This window comes from Metarhizium acridum (assembly GCF_019434415.1).
Source record: "Metarhizium acridum strain ARSEF 324 chromosome Unknown scaffold_1, whole genome shotgun sequence".
NCBI classification, from domain to species: Eukaryota; Fungi; Ascomycota; class Sordariomycetes; order Hypocreales; family Clavicipitaceae; genus Metarhizium; species Metarhizium acridum.
The window spans coordinates 7,451,124-7,470,092 of NW_027094015.1; the positions used below are offsets into that span (position 1 = coordinate 7,451,124).

The 18,969-nt window shown below is 52.1% G+C and overlaps 7 protein-coding genes across 7 annotated transcripts; 4 read left to right on the forward strand and 3 right to left on the reverse strand.

Moving 5' to 3' along the window:
• Window positions 1–1,503: 1,503 nt before the first annotated feature.
• On the reverse strand, window positions 1,504–4,322 carry J3458_002321 (uncharacterized protein). The gene is made up of 2 exons (XM_066117246.1): window positions 3,772–4,322; window positions 1,504–3,693 (listed from the first exon to the last, which is right to left on the reverse strand). Exon 2 carries the CDS (start codon window positions 3,584–3,586, stop codon window positions 1,967–1,969), a length of 1,620 nt encoding a protein of 539 aa, XP_065979138.1. The 5' UTR covers window positions 3,587–3,693; window positions 3,772–4,322; the 3' UTR covers window positions 1,504–1,966.
• Window positions 4,323–4,873: 551 nt separating this feature from the next.
• PHR1_1 (DNA photolyase phr1) lies at window positions 4,874–7,921 on the forward strand. Its single transcript, XM_007813640.2, has 2 exons — window positions 4,874–6,289; window positions 6,345–7,921. Exons 1-2 carry the CDS (start codon window positions 4,935–4,937, stop codon window positions 6,889–6,891), a joined length of 1,902 nt encoding a protein of 633 aa, XP_007811831.2. The 5' UTR covers window positions 4,874–4,934; the 3' UTR covers window positions 6,892–7,921.
• Window positions 7,518–7,854, reverse strand: RPS21_1 (40S ribosomal protein eS21; the record flags this gene model as incomplete). Its single annotated transcript, XM_007813639.1, has 2 exons — window positions 7,518–7,749; window positions 7,823–7,854. 2 exons carry the CDS (start codon window positions 7,852–7,854, stop codon window positions 7,518–7,520), a joined length of 264 nt encoding a protein of 87 aa, XP_007811830.1.
• Window positions 7,922–8,295: 374 nt separating the features above from the next.
• Window positions 8,296–10,791, forward strand: SLX4_1 (5'-flap endonuclease; the record flags this gene model as incomplete). Its single annotated transcript, XM_007813638.2, has 1 exon — window positions 8,296–10,791. One exon carries the CDS (start codon window positions 8,296–8,298, stop codon window positions 10,789–10,791), a length of 2,496 nt encoding a protein of 831 aa, XP_007811829.2.
• A 448-nt stretch (window positions 10,792–11,239) lies between these two features.
• SLX4_2 (5'-flap endonuclease) lies at window positions 11,240–12,487 on the forward strand (the record flags this gene model as incomplete). The annotated part of the gene is made up of 2 exons (XM_066117247.1): window positions 11,240–11,798; window positions 11,862–12,487. The coding sequence occupies 2 exons, from the start codon at window positions 11,240–11,242 to the stop codon at window positions 12,485–12,487; spliced, it is 1,185 nt and encodes a 394-aa protein (XP_065979139.1).
• A 1,405-nt stretch (window positions 12,488–13,892) lies between these two features.
• J3458_002326 (uncharacterized protein) lies at window positions 13,893–14,731 on the forward strand (the record flags this gene model as incomplete). The annotated part of the gene is made up of 2 exons (XM_007813637.2): window positions 13,893–14,028; window positions 14,211–14,731. 2 exons carry the CDS (start codon window positions 13,893–13,895, stop codon window positions 14,729–14,731), a joined length of 657 nt encoding a protein of 218 aa, XP_007811828.2.
• Window positions 14,732–14,798: 67 nt separating this feature from the next.
• On the reverse strand, window positions 14,799–18,666 carry J3458_002327 (uncharacterized protein). Its single transcript, XM_066117248.1, has 2 exons — window positions 15,036–18,666; window positions 14,799–14,977 (listed from the first exon to the last, which is right to left on the reverse strand). The coding sequence occupies exon 1, from the start codon at window positions 17,069–17,071 to the stop codon at window positions 15,206–15,208; it is 1,866 nt and encodes a 621-aa protein (XP_065979140.1). The 5' UTR covers window positions 17,072–18,666; the 3' UTR covers window positions 14,799–14,977; window positions 15,036–15,205.
• Window positions 18,667–18,969: the final 303 nt, after the last annotated feature.

Genomic DNA, 18,969 nt, shown 5'->3' on the forward strand with positions numbered 1-18,969 from the left:
TCGTCCATTATACCGATTACGTATACGGTGGACGGTCCACAATGCGTGGCTTGGGGAGGTTGAGCAGCAACAAGATATTCGCAACTGCAAGTGTACGAAAACCTGACCAGCAGCGGGGGCCAATTTCCAGGAGCTAATTTAGACCCTGCTCCCGTTTTTTTGGGGAATGAAGCTGCCGTCGTTTAAACTTGGCCAATTTGAACCAATATTGGTCTAGTGGACTGGCGGCTCGTCGATGGAACTCGGAATCCTCAATTGTGAGGGGTTTCCCGTTTGCTGCGTGCCGGAGACGGGAGATTCAGGGGCCGAGTGAAGGAATAGGCCTCGTCGAATCACAATCTCATGTGCCAATACAGTAGCGGTCCTGCCAGCATGTAAACTGCCAGGTCCAAGAAAAGGCGTACTCTGAGTTTTCATTCGCGTGGCTCGGTTTGTTGATTTGGGAGGTCCAATTCGCTAATGCACATCTCGGTAGCTTTCGATGAAGGAATTCAGCCTCGTGTCGATCGCGTGGAATCAACGGCTCCATTTCGCATCGCTTTCGGCTCTAGAACCTTTTATGCATGAACTCGGGGACGCCGGATCAAGTTTCCGTCCAAGCCGGAGCATCCCTTGCAAGGCATTCTAGCTTTGTTCTCTCTTCAGCCCAGTTCGCCACATCACTGTTGTCGTAATTGTGCGCTCGACGCCAGAGTAGACGCTTGAAACACGAAGAGAGTTGGTCGAATCATCCATAGAAGCGGCAAACTGGAAGGAAAGGGGAGCAGAAAATGAGCGCGCGGCTGGGATACTTTGGTAGTTATAATGTGCTCTGTCAGTCGTGGCCCCCCTTGTCACAGCATTTCTGCACTCCCACACTAGCGAATGAATTGCTCGATCTTGAATGCAGGATAAGCAGCCATCTCTGTTTGTGGCATGGTGCGAAATGCCTGTATCCCTGATCGCGCTGCAAGATCTAGGACTGGCAAGGATGTAAAGACAGCGGGCGTCAGATCTTAGTAGTCCTGATGCCACTCGAGTTGTGGCGCCCGCTGCCACAGAGGCTTTCTTGAGGATTGAACCAGAACGGCTTTAGACAGTCTCATGCAGAACGCGTGAAGGCTGGGTCTTTCGTCGTCCAGGCACGTGGACTCGGCTGGCTGCCTGGTTGTCATGCTTACTGTGTTTCGATATTATCAGGGGTCCATTATGCGTCGCAAGTCTTCGCGTTCAACGTAACAGGTGGTGTACCTTGCGACGATTGTCGTGGAAACAAAAATGAAAAAGAAAAGGAAAAAAAAAAACCAAAAGATTCACCATTGCTCCTCAGCTTTGCAGAATGTGGTAGATTGTAGGCGGCAAAAGGGGCATATCGTGACACAGCCGGTCACTCCTTTATCTTACACAGCGGTGTACTCGAGTCGCTCTTCTGCATCTCATCTTGTCAGGCCGGATGCTTCATTGATGACATTGATGATGACGGATGAAAACGTTCAACAGCGCCCCTGGCTTGCTAAGAAAGAGGTCTGATTCAGGTATCTGATAACCACGAGGCGACCTTCCGATTGACATCAAAGTATCCTGAAGCAAGGTGACCCTTGATGTTTCGGTTTGTAGCCCTTTGTAAATACATATCAGAAACATAAAAGTGACAGATGATTGTGCCTTGAAAGATGCCAGCATTATATCAAAGTCCTAATATGGCTGTGTTCTAGCCAAAGATGATCGACCTCGGTGTTGGCAGGCTTAAATGCATTAGCATCTCTGAATTTGAAACCATGGCCAAGATACATACGGAACGATTAGTCCCGTAAATACAAGTGTATAAACCAGATGCGAGAATATCCAATCTTATTGTGCGTATATAATACTTCCCGTACTGATTGCCAGACCACTATCCATCGCCTAATTGCAGCAGCATATGGCCATGGGGCTCGAAGTACTCACAACATAACCTTCGTTATACGACAGGAGTTAATCTCTCCAGCTAGAATCGTCTTTTTTTCTTTGCTGGGCCAGCCGCAGCTTTTCTCTCAAGTTCGCGTTTTAGCTCCTCTCTTTTACGATCTGCTCGTTCCTCTGACGTTTCTCGTGGCTGATCATCTTTTGGGGAGTTTGTTCTGCGAGTTGCCAGCCGACCACGTTCTGCATCCTCATCTTGCTTTTCTACCTTGGATGCCTTGCCACCAATCGTACCAAGCTTCCTAGGCCCTGTGTCCCTGGCTACGGGAGGTGGACTTGCCTCTGGCCTACTCACGCTGTGGAGAGGGCGTGAATTCATTGCTCCTCCACCAATTCTGCCAAGGCCCGCCGTCTTGCTAGGACGTTGAACGGGTGATGGAATGGGCGATGAGGCAGGCACTGAAGCCGTGGCATCATCATCTGATGCCTCGGATGCCGTCTCTTCATCATCCACCGGCGGATTTGCGGCCTTACGTCTTGGCGGCGGTGACGGGGGCCGAGGTGGTGCCGGCTGCTTCTTGCCTCCGATAGCTCCTAGCCGGGAGCTTCCAGGCTTAGAAGTTTCAGGTTGTCGTGTACGGTCAGACAGAGCGGATGGTGGATTGCCATCTAGGAAGGAGTCTTCTTCCCCATCCGTAGAGGCGTCATCTGCTGGTAGTACATTACTAACGGCTGCACTCTTCTTCGCTGACCGCAAGTGTGGAGGAGTAGACTGAACCTGAAAGTCATCATCATCATCGCAGTTTAATGGTTGTTGTGGAAGCGTGGCGGTCTGCCTCTTTGAAGCTGGACCTTTGGGTTCCTTTCCTTGGAATCTTTGGCTTGTCGGTGGGAAACCATGCCACCATTTGTCTAGTTCAGGAGACTTGTCCACCTCGAGTCTAGAACGAAACTCTAATCCAGTATCACCAAACACGTGCTGCATAAGGTCATTCACAGAGCTTGGGCCGACATCATCTGATTCAAGCTCCTTCTTCCACCGCTGCTCGTTGAACGGCGCCAGGCCTTTAACCCGGTCCTCAGCGGCGGCACGTGAAACCTTTTTTCGGCCAGATAACGCTGTAAACACATGCTCCAGTCCAGTTCCCATTGCTTCTAACTTGTCCGACAGCTTGGTGACCACAACATCCTTTTCTGCAATCTTCTCGGTTAATGACTGTATCTCGTGTTTTTTATCAAAATGTGCTTGGATCAGCGGCAAGACCAGATTGGTTGCAACTGCGGATGGTGATTGTTTTTTTAGATGTATCGGCCACTTCAATGCATGGAACCCTGGGAGCGGACAAGTTATCTTCAACGTAATACCATCGTCTGCGGCGCCCGAAGAGTCTGTTGGAGCTAATGTAAGGCTTGTTTCGTCGTGTCCAGCCTGGTTTGGATCTAGTGCCTTCCTCAGACAGGATAGGAATGTGGTCATGTTCTCAGCGGTGTCACTGGGATCGATGCTCGTGTCCTCGCTCCAACCTCTCATGCAAATGGCTCTCCTATCCAAGCTTTCCATCCATATATTTGCCATGTCACTGACACGGATCACATACGAGGACGGACCTGTCTCAAAGGACACCAAAAGCACGGGAATGCTGGATGATACCGGCAGGGGCAGAAATCGCCACGTCCCTAGCATCCCTGGCGTCCCTGAAGCCATAACCGTACCAAATAACCGATTCGTCTTGGTTCAGATGACTGAATATGGCAGCAGCTTATGCATCCGTGACGGAAGTATAGGCTTTGAGACCACCACTGGGCTGAGATCTATAGCGAGGTAAGACTAAAAAAGTCCACAAGGCCGAGTCTCGGCGAATACAACCCAGAATTCTAAGTGAGACTTACAAGGAAAAACCGTATATTACACAGAACGAATGGATGTAGGGGCGTGTTTGGCGAAAACTCGGAAGGCCTGTTACAGACGGGGAGCAGGGTCCGGACCAAAAGCTGACACGCGCAGAGGCAAAGGCAAACCCGGACAGTTCAAGGAGCAACAGTGTTCGTATTACTTTGATGGAGTTGACACAAGCCACGGGCCCAGTTCACCATGCGCTGGAAGGCACTTGTATCGGTGGATTGTGTCTCGGCTCCCAAGGAGAGGAGGCAAGTGGTGCTGTTTCTCAAATTTGGGTTTCGGAAATTCGGTGGTGAGTGGGCTAGACACTGCTCGCGAGACTTAAACTAACAGCTCGGGATTAATATATACCCATGGATTTGTGGAACGCGTCACGGCAGCAGTCTTGAGATGAAGCCGCACCTTGTTGTTCTCGAAGTGAAAGCGAGCGCATTGTCCCAGGTCCATGTGTGCATAACCCCAGCCAGGTTATGTTGGTTGGGCTCCGGGGCCAGTTCTGTGCCATGTATTCCCCCGTGCTCCCTGATTGGGCAGCTGCCACCAGCTGCCACCAGTAACCAACAGCTGTCATATCAGTCAAGAAGCCTTAAACGGCCACCATGGCAAACATGCTGTTAAGAGCAGTGGATCAATCGCCCGTGGGAAAATACCAGTTGGCATGTGCAGCCATCGGAACAATGAGCTATTCTCGATTGATTCGGACAAATTATTTTCATGGAGGTGAGTATGGCAGAGAGCATGTGGGCTAACTGACCGTCATCTCCAAGAAGAGAGGCGACATTCTGAAGCAGGAAGAAATATGCACGCTGTCATACAAGACTCTCAAACTCCTCATCCTCACTTGGTTTATTTGATTCATATGTAGATCCAATCTCAACAGACGCTCCGCGATACAGGGTAGGCTATTGCACACCTGCGCTGGACGTTTCGATCGGCAGATGGAAAGATGCGAGCTGCAAACCCGATCTTCGCAAACCTTTGCATGCGCTCCACATCGGCCGACTCCCACGCCATGCCATCATCGACGCGATCGAGCTCCCAGAGGGAGTGGTTTTACCATATGGATGATGATCCCTCATGTCATTTTCACCCTGCTGCTATTCCATCTTCCACCTTGACCCACGCCCTTTCACGCTCCGCGCAGATGTGATCAATGACCCAGATGAGACCAACGTCACTTGTGTCGAGCTTTCAGTTTTGCCAAAGATCAATTCATGCGCACCTCTATCCTACAGGCCTGAGTATCGCATCCCTCCATCTCCGTATTCGCTGCCGTAGCAATTTCGCTACCATGGCTCGAAAATCGTCGAAACGCAAGCCGTCAAGTCATGGCCACACCAACGGCAACAGTGCCAAAAGGTCAAGGACTGCCAATGGCCTTCGCGAACCCCATCCCTTAGCTGCAGAAGCTGAAAAGCATGGCATCGTGCTTCGCAAATACTATCCACCAGAGATGAGCAATGCGCGAGCTCGCGCATACAATTACAACGAGATTCCACGTCCCATAGAAGACCTCATCTCTGCTCTGGGTAATACCGCGGAGCAACGCAAGAAAGTGGAAGCCAAGGATTCTGTAGTCCATTGGTTCAAAACAGATTTGCGGTGCAACGACAACAGAGCCCTTGCCCTGGCTAGCGAAAAGGCAAAGGAGGCTGCCGTGCCCCTGATTTGCATGTACATTGTCAGCCCACAAGACTTTGAAGCGCACTTGACCTCGCCCGTGCGAGTGGACTTTATCCTACGAACTCTGGAAATATTGAAAAAGGATCTGGCAAACTTGGATATCCCCCTCTACATCGAAACGGTGGAGAGGAGGAAGCAGATCCCTGATAAAATATTAGAGTTGATGGAGCAGTGGGGAAGCCGACACTTGTTTGCAAACATGGAGTATGAGGTGGATGAGCTTCGCCGGGAAGCAAACCTGGTCCACGATCTTGCAGAGAACGGTAAATCGTTTGAAGTCGTCCACGACACGTGCGTTGTGCCGCCCGGGCAGTTGCGAAGTGGCTCTGGGAATCAGTATGCTGTCTATTCGCCATGGTATCGATCATGGGTTGCTCATATTCATGCCGATTTGGAATTGCTTGAATTATTTGATCCTCCAAATAAAAATCCCGGAACGGCGAGGAAGCATTTTAAAGACCTGTTTGAATGCGCTGTTCCAGAGGCACCATTAAACAAGCAGCTTACAAAGGAGGAAAAACGGAGATTCCATTCCCTGTGGCCTGCTGGGGAGAGTGCTGCCAAGGAGAGACTGGAGAAATTCTGTGAAGAAAAGGTTGGTGGCTATAGCAATAACAGAAACATTCCCGGAGAGGACGGAACGTCCTCTCTGTCGGTGCATCTGGCTAGCGGAACTATCAGCAGCCGTACGTGCGTACGCACAGCTAGGGACAGAAACAAGACGAAGAGACTAGACGCCGGCAATGAAGGTATTCGAGTTTGGATAAGCGAGGTCGCTTGGCGTGACTTTTACAAACATGTTCTCGTCCATTGGCCCTACGTATGGTAAGTATACCCACATCAGACGGCAAGCTGACATTGCAGTCCTAACAATCATTAGCATGAATAAGCCATACAAGCCAGAATACTCCAACATTGCCTGGTCTTACAATGAGGAGCACTTCAACGCCTGGTGCGAGGGTCGTACTGGGTTTCCCATTGTTGATGCTGCAATGCGACAGCTCAACCACAATGGCTACATGCATAATCGCTGTCGAATGATCGTTGCCTCATTCCTATCAAAAGATTTGCTCATTGATTGGCGCAAGGGCGAGCGATACTTCATGGAGCATCTCATTGATGGCGACTTTGCCAGCAACAATGGCGGCTGGGGATTTAGTGCTAGCGTCGGCGTTGACCCTCAGCCATACTTTCGAATCTTTAACCCACTTCTCCAGAGCGAGAAGTTTGATCCGGAAGGGATGTATATCCGTAAATGGGTCCCAGAACTGCAAGATTTAGACAGCAAAGAAATTCATGAGCCATATGGTCGAGGAGCCGGCGGCAAGGCAAAGAAGGCGGGATACCCGAAGCCAATTGTTAATCATAAAGATTGTAGAGACAGAGCATTGAACGCATACAAAGAGGGAATCGCCAATGGTATGTAGAGTAAGATGGGAGTTGGGACTTGGATCATTATGTGTATTAAATCAATACCGGAGTCAAGATTTGCGCTCATTTCAAGGCGGGCTAAAATGACATCATTAAAGTGTTTGCGCATGTCTGACCCGTATCTGTACTATGGCGCGAAGCTTTATCACCACAGCTTTTTGAAGGCCAGAGTTTTATCTGCGGCACGGAGACTATCTAGTAGCCCCAGAATCCTCGGCCAAAGAAGTTCGGCGACTAGGCGCCAGCCCGAGGAGACTTTACTAGCCGGGATTCGTGTGTAAAACATTGGGAATTTCATCGTCACATGTAGAGATCACGTCGGGACATCCAAAATCGAAGGGTTAGGTATGTGTCTTGTGAATTTTAGCTTGTCTCGGAATCGAGCCCAAACGCCTTTTTTTGAATTGGATGTGCTAAATGCAGCCAACTCTAAGATCCACAACGCAAAAATTCCTTCATGCCCGACCCAATGCCCTGGAGAATGCCAATTAGAATCGTCATGTTGCCATAAAAGATTTTTGTCTCGTCTCCTCGTTCCAGCCCTCTCCCGCTCGCGCCGCTCGACTCGAAATAAGAACAGTGGTGTTGTGAGTTTTTATTTTCTTTGTCGTTCCAAGCGCGTTTATCGCTGAGCGCTCCAGACGTTCTTCAACAGACCGTCACGCTGAGCAAGACGGTTCATGGAGTCGTCGGACTCGCCCATGGCGCGGACGAAGCCGCAGAGGGCGTAGACGTGGTTCTCGCCGGTGATGGCACGGCCGTTCTCATCAACCTTGGCGATGCTAATCTGGACGGAGCCGTGGTCCTTGGCCTTGATGATGCGGTTGGTGGCAGAGCACTTGCGGGGGACGTAGCTATAAGACCAAGTTAGTTTATTCGTATTCTATCGACAGCGATTATGATAATAACTAGTCGAAGACGACGTACAGGTCCACGATCTCGCCACGGTCGTTCTCCATTTTGTCGGGTGTGTGGTGACGGGGGTGTCTTGGGCTTGAGTTGAGGAGTTGTCCGACGTCGATGTGGTCGCCAAAAAAACGCTTGGAGTTGGCCAGACAAATTTGACACGGCTCAATAATTTCGTGGAGCGGGGAGGGCTTTCTGTGCGTCATGTGATGGGTCACCTGATGACGCGGTGCTTTCGTGGAGACCTGCCCCTCGTCAGCGGCCAAGATCTTTGGTTCCGTATCCACCTCCAATTTACGCGTTGCAGGATCACCCGATGCTGGCAGGAGAGCTTTCCTCAGATCGTATCTGTCGCATAATCACCCGACAACATTCTGCTGCTCCGCCGGGTCTTGAGACGCGCTTTGCGCTCTCAGACCCATTTCTCTGGGGCAATGGCATCTCCCGATGTGTTCTTGTCGTCTCCGTCGCGGGGGTCGAGGCGACACGTGCACATGGTTCCGACCTCATCGCCAGATTTGCCCACCGTGCAAGATATGTTGTCTCAAAAGCAGAAGCGACCCGCCATACGAGGCGGAACCGAGTCTGTGCCTATTCCTAACGATGCGGACTCGACCTTTACGAGTGCGCGAGACTTATGGCAGGCTGCACGTCGCGCCGAGGTCAATCAGTTGAGCCCGTCTACTTCACCTAAGAAAGTGATTATGGTGGATGATATTGATACCCCTGTATGCGCAGTAGAACATGCACCAGAAGAAGAATCACCGCTACGAAAGTCCTATGTACCGAAAGGAAGTGCCAATCCATCCAGCCCAGGAATATTCGAGTTAGTTGACGAGGAGGTACCTTCACGGCAACCCTGGAAGAAGTACAAGCCCAAAACTCCGGGAAAATATGCCAGCCCACGCGGTGCCTCTGTGGAGAAGGAAAGTCCATATTTAGTCTCAAATCAGATGACATCAGAGAGAAGAAGCCGCGAGACAACTCCGTCGCAAGATCCACCAATATTGGAACAAATAGAAACCACGAAATGCAATGCCGAAGAGCCATTGCTGTTAGAGCCTGCAATGATTCGGAGAAAGGATTGGACACCTCCTACGGAGAAATCAACCGTTATTCTTGATTCTGACACGTCACCATCACAAGACGACCTACATGCGACTGACGAGAATGATCCTGCTAATTCGTTTGGTAACATTGTTTCTGCTTACATGTGCGCCAACGCTACAACTCAAGAGATTGCAGCACACCAGAGTGATACATCGAGTGTGCAGAAGATGAAGCCTGCATTTCCAGAGGCCGAGTCAACTGATGACCTTCTGACCACCAGGAAGTCCGTCACCAGACCAAAGGCGATGCGGAAAAAGGCCAGAACTATTACCGGCCTCGCTACAGCCGCCTACAGACATCCGGGTCAAGTTGAGCCTAAAGATGGTGTACGAGATGTATCACCTCTTACGAAACCCAAGCCGTTGTCTAAGACGTCGAAAAATACCAAGCCTCGTAAAGGACCGTCGAAAGCGAAGAAAAAGCAGGAACCGCCAAAGCCAGTGCTGTTCTCTCCTGAAACGGCACTAAGACAAGTTGCCAAGCAGGACTTTGTATTTGGAACCTCTAGCCAGTTAGCTACAGAACAGTCGCCGACGTTTCTGAGAGACCTGCACCTTACGATGAAGAACTCAAACCAGCTTGATTATGTCGATTTCACAACTCCATTGAATAGCGACGCTATCGAGCCACCCGAAGGTCGGTCAAGGCTTTGGGATGCTGCAGCCAGAGATGCAGATGGTGATCTGTTCGACGTGGAAGTGGTCAATCTCACTGAGGCCAGCCCGCAATTTCCAAAGACGCCGGGCTCCGTGGACCCCTTTGGATATTTTAAAGGCGACGACGAACCACCTCCATCTCATACTTCTGGGTCTACGATAAGTAGCGATAATGGGAATGAGTCAGTGGCCGATTTGTCAGATATTCTCCCTACCATAGGATCACGAGCGACATATACCGCAACGAATAGCTCAAATGCCCTTAGTGGCATGGGCCCAAGCGTACAGCAGACGGGAAAGCTATCAGTCACCTTAGGAGTCACAAGCTCACCGGAACTTGCAAGCAAAGAGAGCACGGCGCCAAGAGCTGCAAACCATCATTCACAACCGACATTCGAACATTTTACCGATGCGCAACTGTCAAAAGAGATATCTCGGTACGGCTTCAAGCCAGTAAAGCGCCGTTCGGCAATGATAGCTCTTTTAAACCAATGCTGGCAGCAGACCGGCGATGCCAGCCAGGGAATCCGGATGCTTTCCACGGCTGCTGTCATTTCCCCGACGAAACGGCCGCGCGGCCGGCCAAGGAAAGATTCGGTAGAAGACAGCCGGACACAGGAGCCCCCTCCATCTGCGCAAGCTCCTGAGACACCAAAAAAACCTAGGGGAAGACCAAGAAAGGATTCACAGACGACACCGGGCAAGCAAGCGGTGTCGAAACGCACTACCACGCCAACGAGAAAGCGAACAGCCGGGAGTAATGCCACTCCTAAGAAGGCGAAGGCCGTGAAGGTGATTGAGATACCGGACTCGGAATCTGAGCTGGCAGATACTTTGGATTCATCACCACATTCATCACCAAGCTCAACATTTTCTTCCCCACGTCAGGTCGACCTGGCCATGTCTATTGACAACGATACAGAGCTCTCTCTTACAATGACGCCTACAGACGTCCAAGCCTGTCTGTTTACGCACATCACCAAGGCTGTCACGACTGCACCACGTACTACCGACCCTGCTAATCCATCTTGGCACGAGAAGATTCTACTGTATGATCCAATTGTGCTGGAGGACTTGGCGTCTTGGCTCAACAGCGGACATCTCAGTCGCGTTGGATACGATGAAGAAGTCAACCCTGTTGAGTTGAAGAAGTGGTGTGAATCAAAAAGCATCTGCTGCTTGTGGAAGGTAAATTTGAGGGGAAAAGAGAGGAAGAGATATTGACTGCCTTTGGGACATGGACGAAGAATCAACATTTTGTTTAGGTATTGGCTAAAGAGACGGCCTGTTCTTTTATGCTCTGGAGTATGGAGTAGATGCCGCCGACTGGCAAATGATAGACCAATTTGAACCAGACATTAATATTCGAGACTGGTTCTGGTAGCTCCATGTGCCTCAACTGCTGGTGCCTCCCGTCTTCTCGGCTACGGCAGTTGTTAGCGCAGCTGGGGTTCCGGTCCCTCGGTTCCCACTCTTTGCCAGACAAGCGTGGATATTCGGGGCTCCGTTCTGGTTTGCGTGGAGTAAACCACCACCACCATCAACCGATCAACAGCCCCAGACTTTTGGCTACCTAGGTACGCATCCCAAGCGGACCTCGGCTCAATTGAGATCCCCCGCCGTCTTGGTCACCCTCACATCAGATGCCTTGACCCGACTTCATCAGGTATCCATGGCCTGGTTACTACATCCCATGTGGAGGCGACTGGCGGCGCATCATACCATCCCAAGCCATTCGATACCCTTCACACGCGGCATCGCCATATTATTAACCTCATCACCGTTGGCTCATAAGCCCTCACCACTTCTCACAATGGCCTCTCAGACGCGAGACGCCAGCTCCAAGGCAGACGTGCAAGAGCCCCGTCCCAGCTCGTCTGTTCTTCTGCTCTCGCCAACAAATGAGATATTGCTGCTGCACCGGGTAAAGACCTCGACGTCATTTGCATCGGCGCATGTCTTCCCAGGCGGGAACCTAGATCCATTCCACGATGCCGACGACGGTGATATTCCCGGCCCCGAGAGCGCCGAGAGACACCGGGACGGCCCGGCGTACAGAATGGGCGCTATAAGAGAGACGTTTGAGGAGACGGGGATCCTGCTGGCGACCAAGAACGGCGCTCTGGTGAGCCTGTCCGCCGAACAGAGGGACGAGGCGAGGAAGAATGTCCACGGAAACAAAGTCAAGTTTGGCGACTTTCTAAAGTCGATTGGCGCCGTGGCCGACACAGGTTTGTCTCCCGCCACCGGCCGCCGTTTTCCTTGACAGAAAATGCTAACGAGAGAGATTGCAGCCGGCCTGATCCCCTTCACCCGCTGGATCACGCCGACCCATGTGCCCAAGCGCTTCACCACGCAAATGTACCTCTACCTGCTCCCCATATCCAAGAGATCGGTGCCGTCGGAGATTCTCCTGCCTACCCCGGACGGCGGCGTCGAGCACACGGCCGCACAGTTCGCGCCGCCGCAGTCGTGGCTGGACAAGGCCGCCGAAGGTTCCATCATCCTCTTCCCGCCGCAGGTGTACCTCATGAAGATGCTCACTCGGTTCCTGACGGGGTCGACGTCTGCCCTGGAAGAAGGGCCGCTGCACTACACGGCGCAGCGGAAGAAGCTGGTTTCGTTCCTGAGGAGGAGGGTGACTGCGGAGACGGACAGGGGCAAGCAGCATCCCACGGCGACGATTTCATGGGCCGACAAGGTCATGAGCCCGTATCACTTGCTATTCAGAGAGGAGGACAACCGCGTGGTCCTCGCGCTGGATAAGCCCGGCCCCGAGCTGGAGGGCAGTGATAGGGGCGGCGACTGGGAGAGGGTTGCGTTGGTCAAGTTTGGGCGAGGGGGCCCGTCCGAGGTCGAGATTAGAATGAGGGAGGAGGTGTTGGCAGAGCAGAGGGCGAAGCCGGATGCCAGGTTATAGAGTCTTGTGTAGTCGGCGGATACATGGGCGTTTTGGTGTGCGGCTTGCATTTTGAAGGCAGCTGGGTATGTACGGGTTGCACCTCGACACAGCATAGATGCACAGGTGGGAAGCAAGAGTCCGGGTCATTGTCAGGTAACGATGCCGGTGTATCGTGCGGCGTATTTTTAGATATTGTACTATAATAGTCTACACGGCTGGTGGGTGGGTTCTTTTCTGGCAAGCATCGCGGCATATTCTTCCATGTTTGTGTCACGGCCCGATCAAGTAACCAAGCAAGAATGCTCCAGACGGAAACCTACCCGATACCTCTGTTGATGGATCTGAACAACCCCAAAGCAACCGACTGGCTTCGTCACTCTGAGCCTCTGCAAATAATCTGCCGTACTTGGCCGGCAATCCTCGTTTCTAAATGACACGTCTCACAGGCCGTGACTGTGATACCGACAAGTCTCGTCATCATGCCGCGCAAGGACCAAATATAAAAGCACTCATACACCGATCATCAGCCACACCAAACACTCACCATCCCCCAATCCCAGCCTCAAATCATGCCTCGAACCAAATCATCCAATCTCCATGCGCGCAGCAATCAGGAAAATGCATCTTTCCCCAAGAAAAAACAAGTTGTTTCTCGTACGTAGCTGCGGGGAGACCAGAGCCCGTCGCGCAGCACAAGGTCCCTCCCATTATCTGCGTGCATTTGAGCAAGTTTTCTTTCCGCAAGCGCTCTGATGTGCCCTTTTCCCCAGCCGCGTTCCCACTAGCCTCGAGTCGCTAATTCCAGGAACTTCCCAGAAAACAAAAAAAAAAAAAAAAGACGCAAAGAAGCGTTCAGCGTACTTGAGCAGCTACTCATCGTTCCCGTGCTCAGAGAACATGGATTCAATAGAGGTTCCAGCCAAGAGAATCTCACGTGTAGATCCGGGATCCAACGACCGCAAACTCAACAATACCAGGCTCCCCGTAAAAGAGACAAAACAAGGCACGTCTAAGCGAAAGCCGATTCAAGCTTAACCAGCTCTTTTCCCCGCCACAACGCCACATTCTAGACCAACCCGAATCCAGCAAGCACGGGCCTGGAACCCCCGTCCACCAGACATCTTCACTTCCATACATCCGCTCACGTCCCCGCGGAAGGCCTGGCAAGAAAGCCTAGCAAATCCAATAGCTATCGTGGCTTTCATTGTTCATTTTACACATGTACTCCGTACCAGTATATATAAGCCGAAAAAAAAAAGAAAAAAAAACTACTTGCGCGCCCCTCCCCGCGTGTTGGTTCCAGCCGAGAAGGTCGCAGGTATAAGTCACGCCGTCCCCCTCGTAGACATCTGCCCTCCGCCAGAACAACTCCGTTCCCTTCCCCCTCCAAAAGTTTCCCTCCCCCTCGCAGTCATTGAACAAGATGCTGTCCAAGCTCGTCCTGGCGCTGGCTGCTGTCCACGGCGCAGCAGCCCACTTTGGCCTGAAATACCCGCCGTGGCGAGCAAACACGCTCGCCGTTGAGAATGAAGTTAAATACAGCCAATGGAGCTATCCATGTACGCAAACCACCCCCCCCTTTCCATTCATCTTCGTCAAGTTGTTGCGGACCGTGTTTCACGCTTTTGCTACTACTTACTGCCTGTCAGCTTGTGGCAACACATTCCGGCTCGCAATACACAACGCAGCTGCCTCTGCTCAACACTCTGAAATGGCAAAACATGCAACTAACAATGCACAGGCGCCGGCGTCGACTACAAGGCAGGCAACGTGACAGACTGGCCCGTCGGGGGAGGATCCCTCGCCCTCGATCTGCACCACCCCTGGACCTACGTCTTTGTCAACCTGGGGCTGGGCGAGAACGCGACCAACTTCAACGTCTCGCTCACCCCTCAGTTCTGGAACGTCACCGGCAAGGGAACCCTGTGCGTCGACAAACTCCCCGTGCCCGTCGACGTGCAGGACGGCGCGCTGGCGTCGCTGCAGGTCGTCACGTCGGGGGCGAGCGGCTCCGCCCTGTACAACTGCGCCGATATTCGGTTCAAGAAGGACGCCAAGGCCCCGGGCAACTGCACCACCTCCGGGGGAATCACTGTGCAGAACGTGACGGCGCAGAAGAGCGGCGACGGCACCTCCGCCGGCAACTCTTCGGGAAATGGCACTTCTGACGGCAAGCAGAGTGCTGGTGTTTTGACGGGAGCCAACGTCATGGCTTTGGTGACGGCGGTTGCCTTGGCTTCTGGGTTTGCAATCGGACTGTGAGGGTTTGCGGGAAGCAGGACATTGGGGGGGGATTAGATGACGGGAACGATGATGAGACGATGATGCTTCTATTATCTATGGGCACCAACGATGCCATGCAGCGATGCCATGAGATGCTATATATGTATTACATAGACGAGCCAAGAATGCCAAAATGTTATATATATATATGCAGGGACAATAAATAGAAAAAAATGTCAAGGGTATATATAAGGATAGAAATTCGCCATCAAACATTGCAACATCCTAAACATCTGTTAGCCAGGTTTGCTTGTTCCAACAAGACCAAAGCGGCTTGACTCACCCATCATTACTCGTGTACATGAAAACCCACACACCCAGTCGTAGTCATGAAGCTTAGGCGACACGGCCAAAAACAAAAACAACAATAAAAACCACTTGCACAAAAAGGGTTAATAAAGAATAGGAGAAATACGTCTTGAAACCAAACCAATTCAAAACTCCAGATACACATCAACCAGCCTTGGCGGGAATATCAATCAACAACTCCTGCAAGACTCTGTTCATGGTGATGCGGTTGTTTGGGTTTGGCGTCAACATATCCTTTACCAGACGCTCTAGATGGTCCCCGGGATTGAGATGTTTTCGTGCTTCGAATATTTCCCCCAGCCATGTGCGCATCTGATGTACAGCAGACTGGCCATTACCGAATTTGTGCGGCATGTTGGGATTATTGATAGCTGCGATTTGCCAATACAGTGGTTTCGGATGGTGCCGCCTAGCCCTGCTGTCTGGGAACGAGATCTTGCGCAAGGCGTACAGCATGGTGATGCCCAAAGCCCAGACATCAGAAGAGGGACCACGCATTTTAGTCCCAATGAATTCGGGGGGCACATAATATGGCGTGCCTCCGCCCGACGGGGGATTGGCAGCCGGAGTTGAGAGACCAAAGTCGCAAAGCACGGCACCTCGCTCGGGCGAATACAAAATGTTGGCTGGTTTAATGTCATTGTGAACCAATTGCCTGCCGTGGATATAACCAAGAGCGCTGGCAATGTCACGCAGAATTCGCATCGCGTCAGTTCGAGTTCCCATGAAGAAATCCGTCTGTTTGTTCCTCCACCGGCTTGCGGCTGCGAGATCTGGGGCATCAACGTGTTCCATATATAGCGACAAATATCGTGCGTCTCCTCCATAGTATCGAACAATGGACTCATGTTGCAAGCCCTCTTGGCTCTGGCTTTCGCGCAACCACATATCTGCCTGACGAATTACGCTCCGTTCGTGACCGTACGGCTTATCGTTCCCGTTGGCCATCCTCGTCTTGAGGACCTTTACAGTCACAATGTTATCGGGGACCTTTGAGTGATCCGCCATGAAAACAGCGGACTGGGAGGTGCAGGCGATTGGGTCCCGCTTAGTTAGATAATACTCGTCAAGCTCACACACGCCTGGCACGGCAATAGTTTCGCCTTTCTCGGCGTCCAAGAGGGCATGAGCTGTTGTGGCAGAGAGCTCTTTGCTTTCTTTCCCGTTGGGCAGAGGAAATACCAGTGGATCCGCTGCAGGACGGAGAAACATGATGACTCCGTCATCTGCCGGACCAGAGGCATCTGAAATGCGACGCTTGGCTCTCCTCTCACTTTCATCGGGGCTCAAAGCCCTCTTCATACTGGAAGTGCTGGCAAAACTGGTGAGCGACGATGACTGATGAGGCAGCGCAGGTCGGGCCTGGTACAACGTCACAGGTCGCTTTTCCAGAATGCGAAAGTCCAAGACGGCAATGTCGCGAACCTTTATGCGCCATGTACCGGGTCGCAATGCATTGATGAGGCCCGGGTTGATGACGTAAGTCTCACTTGGAGGCCGGCTCCCCAGACCGGTTTGCGACAATTTGTGCAACGAGATGGGAACATCAGACCTGTTCAGAAAGATGACCTTGTCACTGGCAGGATCGTAGTACAGCTCGCACCACAAAGGTGGGCGCGGAGCGTCGTCTTGGCTTTCTCCTGGAATGCGGACAGAAAACTTTATATCTTTGGAAGTCTGAGTCACAGCCAGCACCTTGTGCTCAGGCTGGTCAGACGAAGCAACTTCGGCACGAAGCGCAAGCCAGCGGCAGTTATCGTTTCCCGGGCTCACGGATCGCGTGCTGTTCAGCTTTGTGAGGGGCCGCACGAGGATGCGGATGCCCTGTTTGTGATGGTCGTCGTCGACGTGCAAGTCATCTAATGAGACATACTCGTCGTTGGGACCGGCGCTTGTCTCCTCGACGCCGAAGCGGTTGAAGCGGGCATCAATCTCCGATTGAGAAAAGGGCTCGGTGCGCTCTTCCGAGACCTCCTCTGAGGCGGTCTCGGGCCTGTGCTCGGCCGCCATGAGAAGAGGTTGTTGGCGATGCCTAAGAGAGAAGGCCCATGTAGCGTTGGGAAAATGACGATTTATGAAGGCAGCAATGGGGCTGCGGGTGAGACGACTGAGACGAGATTGGAGGGACTCGAGGTTGGCAGGTGCGGAAGGACCGTCCTGGGAGACGGGACGCCCAGCAGCCGCACCGGCGGGGGAGGGGCGGGAAGCTTCCAGCGGCTCCAGTGCGGGCGAGCCGGTGGCCTCGTAGGGCCTGGCCAGGCAGAAAGCACGTCAGGGCCTGGAGGCCAGAGGCAAGCAGATGCACGCTTGACGCGCAGATGGATATCGTTTGGCGGTGACTAATAGCGCGGGCGAGTCGAGCTGATTGGCCGAGTGACGAGGGGCGCAAGGAATTGATGTTTTGGCAGACCAGTGACACAGAAGCCAGAATACGGAGCACAATGTGAGAAATGAAGAAGGAATCGTCAACCAAACACCAAAAAACATGGCTGGCCGTGCATGGGCATAAATGCAGGAACAGGGAGGTTGAATGAGGTAATGGGACAGCCTTTTGATGACCTCGGGATGGTCTCGAGCAGCGCAGAAGACCATGGCAACAATCACCGACGTGGGAACGTGAGGTGCCCAGGTGAAGAGGCCTATTGAGCCGGAGGCCTGCTGACAGGGCTGCAGCCCGAATCTGCCCATTCTCATAGGCTAGACGAGTACAGCCTCAGCCTCAGGAGGCAGAGTCATCGATCCTACGAGGCGAAGACATCAGGCTCGTGCTTTTCTGGCGTTGCGCTTCCGTCGTCACCACGAGACGTCAGTCTTTGGCCGGAGCCATCGTCAAAGCGCCCAAGGGCATATGTTCAGCGTGGCACCTGGAGCAGCATGTGCTAATTTTCCGTCATAATGTTTCTTCGTCGTGCTTCAGACTCTTTGATAGGGAGAAGCATTCCCGTCCATCATTGATGCCAAACAACCGGGGACAAGCATTGTACCGAGGACGCCCCGTAGCCGGCGGATGTTGATCAACACTGTTGCTGCTCATACGAGTGTAGGGACTGGCATTTTGGACGAAGCTCGTACCACAGGCAAGTCCCCTCAAGCCAAACTGTAAACAAGGTTCGAGCCGTTTGGACAACATAGGCCGTGGCAACTACCTGCCTAGGTACCTAAGGTACGTAAGGTCAGCTACAAACTTCGAGGACAAAAATATCGCTGCTTTCTTCCTGGTCATGTGTGCTGGTGCAAACTTGCACATATTGTATCCCTTCCCTTTGAGAGTGCATCCAAGTGAGGTATACGGTCCCCACTTTTCTGCGATACCTCGGAGCTACCTCTTTGATAGCAGGGTCAGCTGTGATAATACGGAGTAAGATGTAGCTCTTTAACTCCGGAAATTTCTGGTACCTTGACCATCATGTTATTTCTAAGTGGAATTATGTACCCTTTGATTTCTGAATCCTGGTCGGTTACAAAATGGACCTTAGCACACTCAAAAGATGTGTGGGCGCCTCTTGTGCCAGGAACGCTCACGAGGCGGGGCACGACTTGCTCGTAGTGCGAAATGGTGCACACCTACGGATATTCCCTAGCAACATATTTAAAATGAGGCGAGCATACTCCGTAGGCGTTGTAAGCATTGAAGAATACAATATTTACACGTACGCTGCATATTCTACTGGAAATATCCCAAGCCAAGTGAGCCCATCTGGTGACCAGTGCACAGCGAATGTTAGTGCAGAGACCACTGTACGGAGTCCTCGCAACATTACTCCGTACTCCGTCTGATGGTTGTTCCATTTCCTCGAATCAGCCACAGCACCTCACAGCCACAAGTCGAGAACAGTGTGCTTACATGTCAGCCCACTGCTCGTGCATACTGGAGGGCTGCGATGTGGCACCGGTTGGCCCTATGATTG

Bases quoted from the DNA above. Each gene is read 5' to 3' on its own strand.
- J3458_002321 (XM_066117246.1), bottom strand. From the start codon at position 3,586: ATGGCTTCAGGGACGCCAGGGATGCTAGGGACGTGGCGATTTCTGCCC.
- PHR1_1 (XM_007813640.2), top strand. From the start codon at position 4,935: ATGACCCAGATGAGACCAACGTCACTTGTGTCGAGCTTTCAGTTTTGC. The intron at 6,290-6,344 runs GTAAGTATACCC...AACAATCATTAG, and splicing joins GTCCATTGGCCCTACGTATG to CATGAATAAGCCATACAAGC.
- J3458_002327 (XM_066117248.1), bottom strand. From the start codon at position 17,071: ATGGCGGCCGAGCACAGGCCCGAGACCGCCTCAGAGGAGGTCTCGGAA.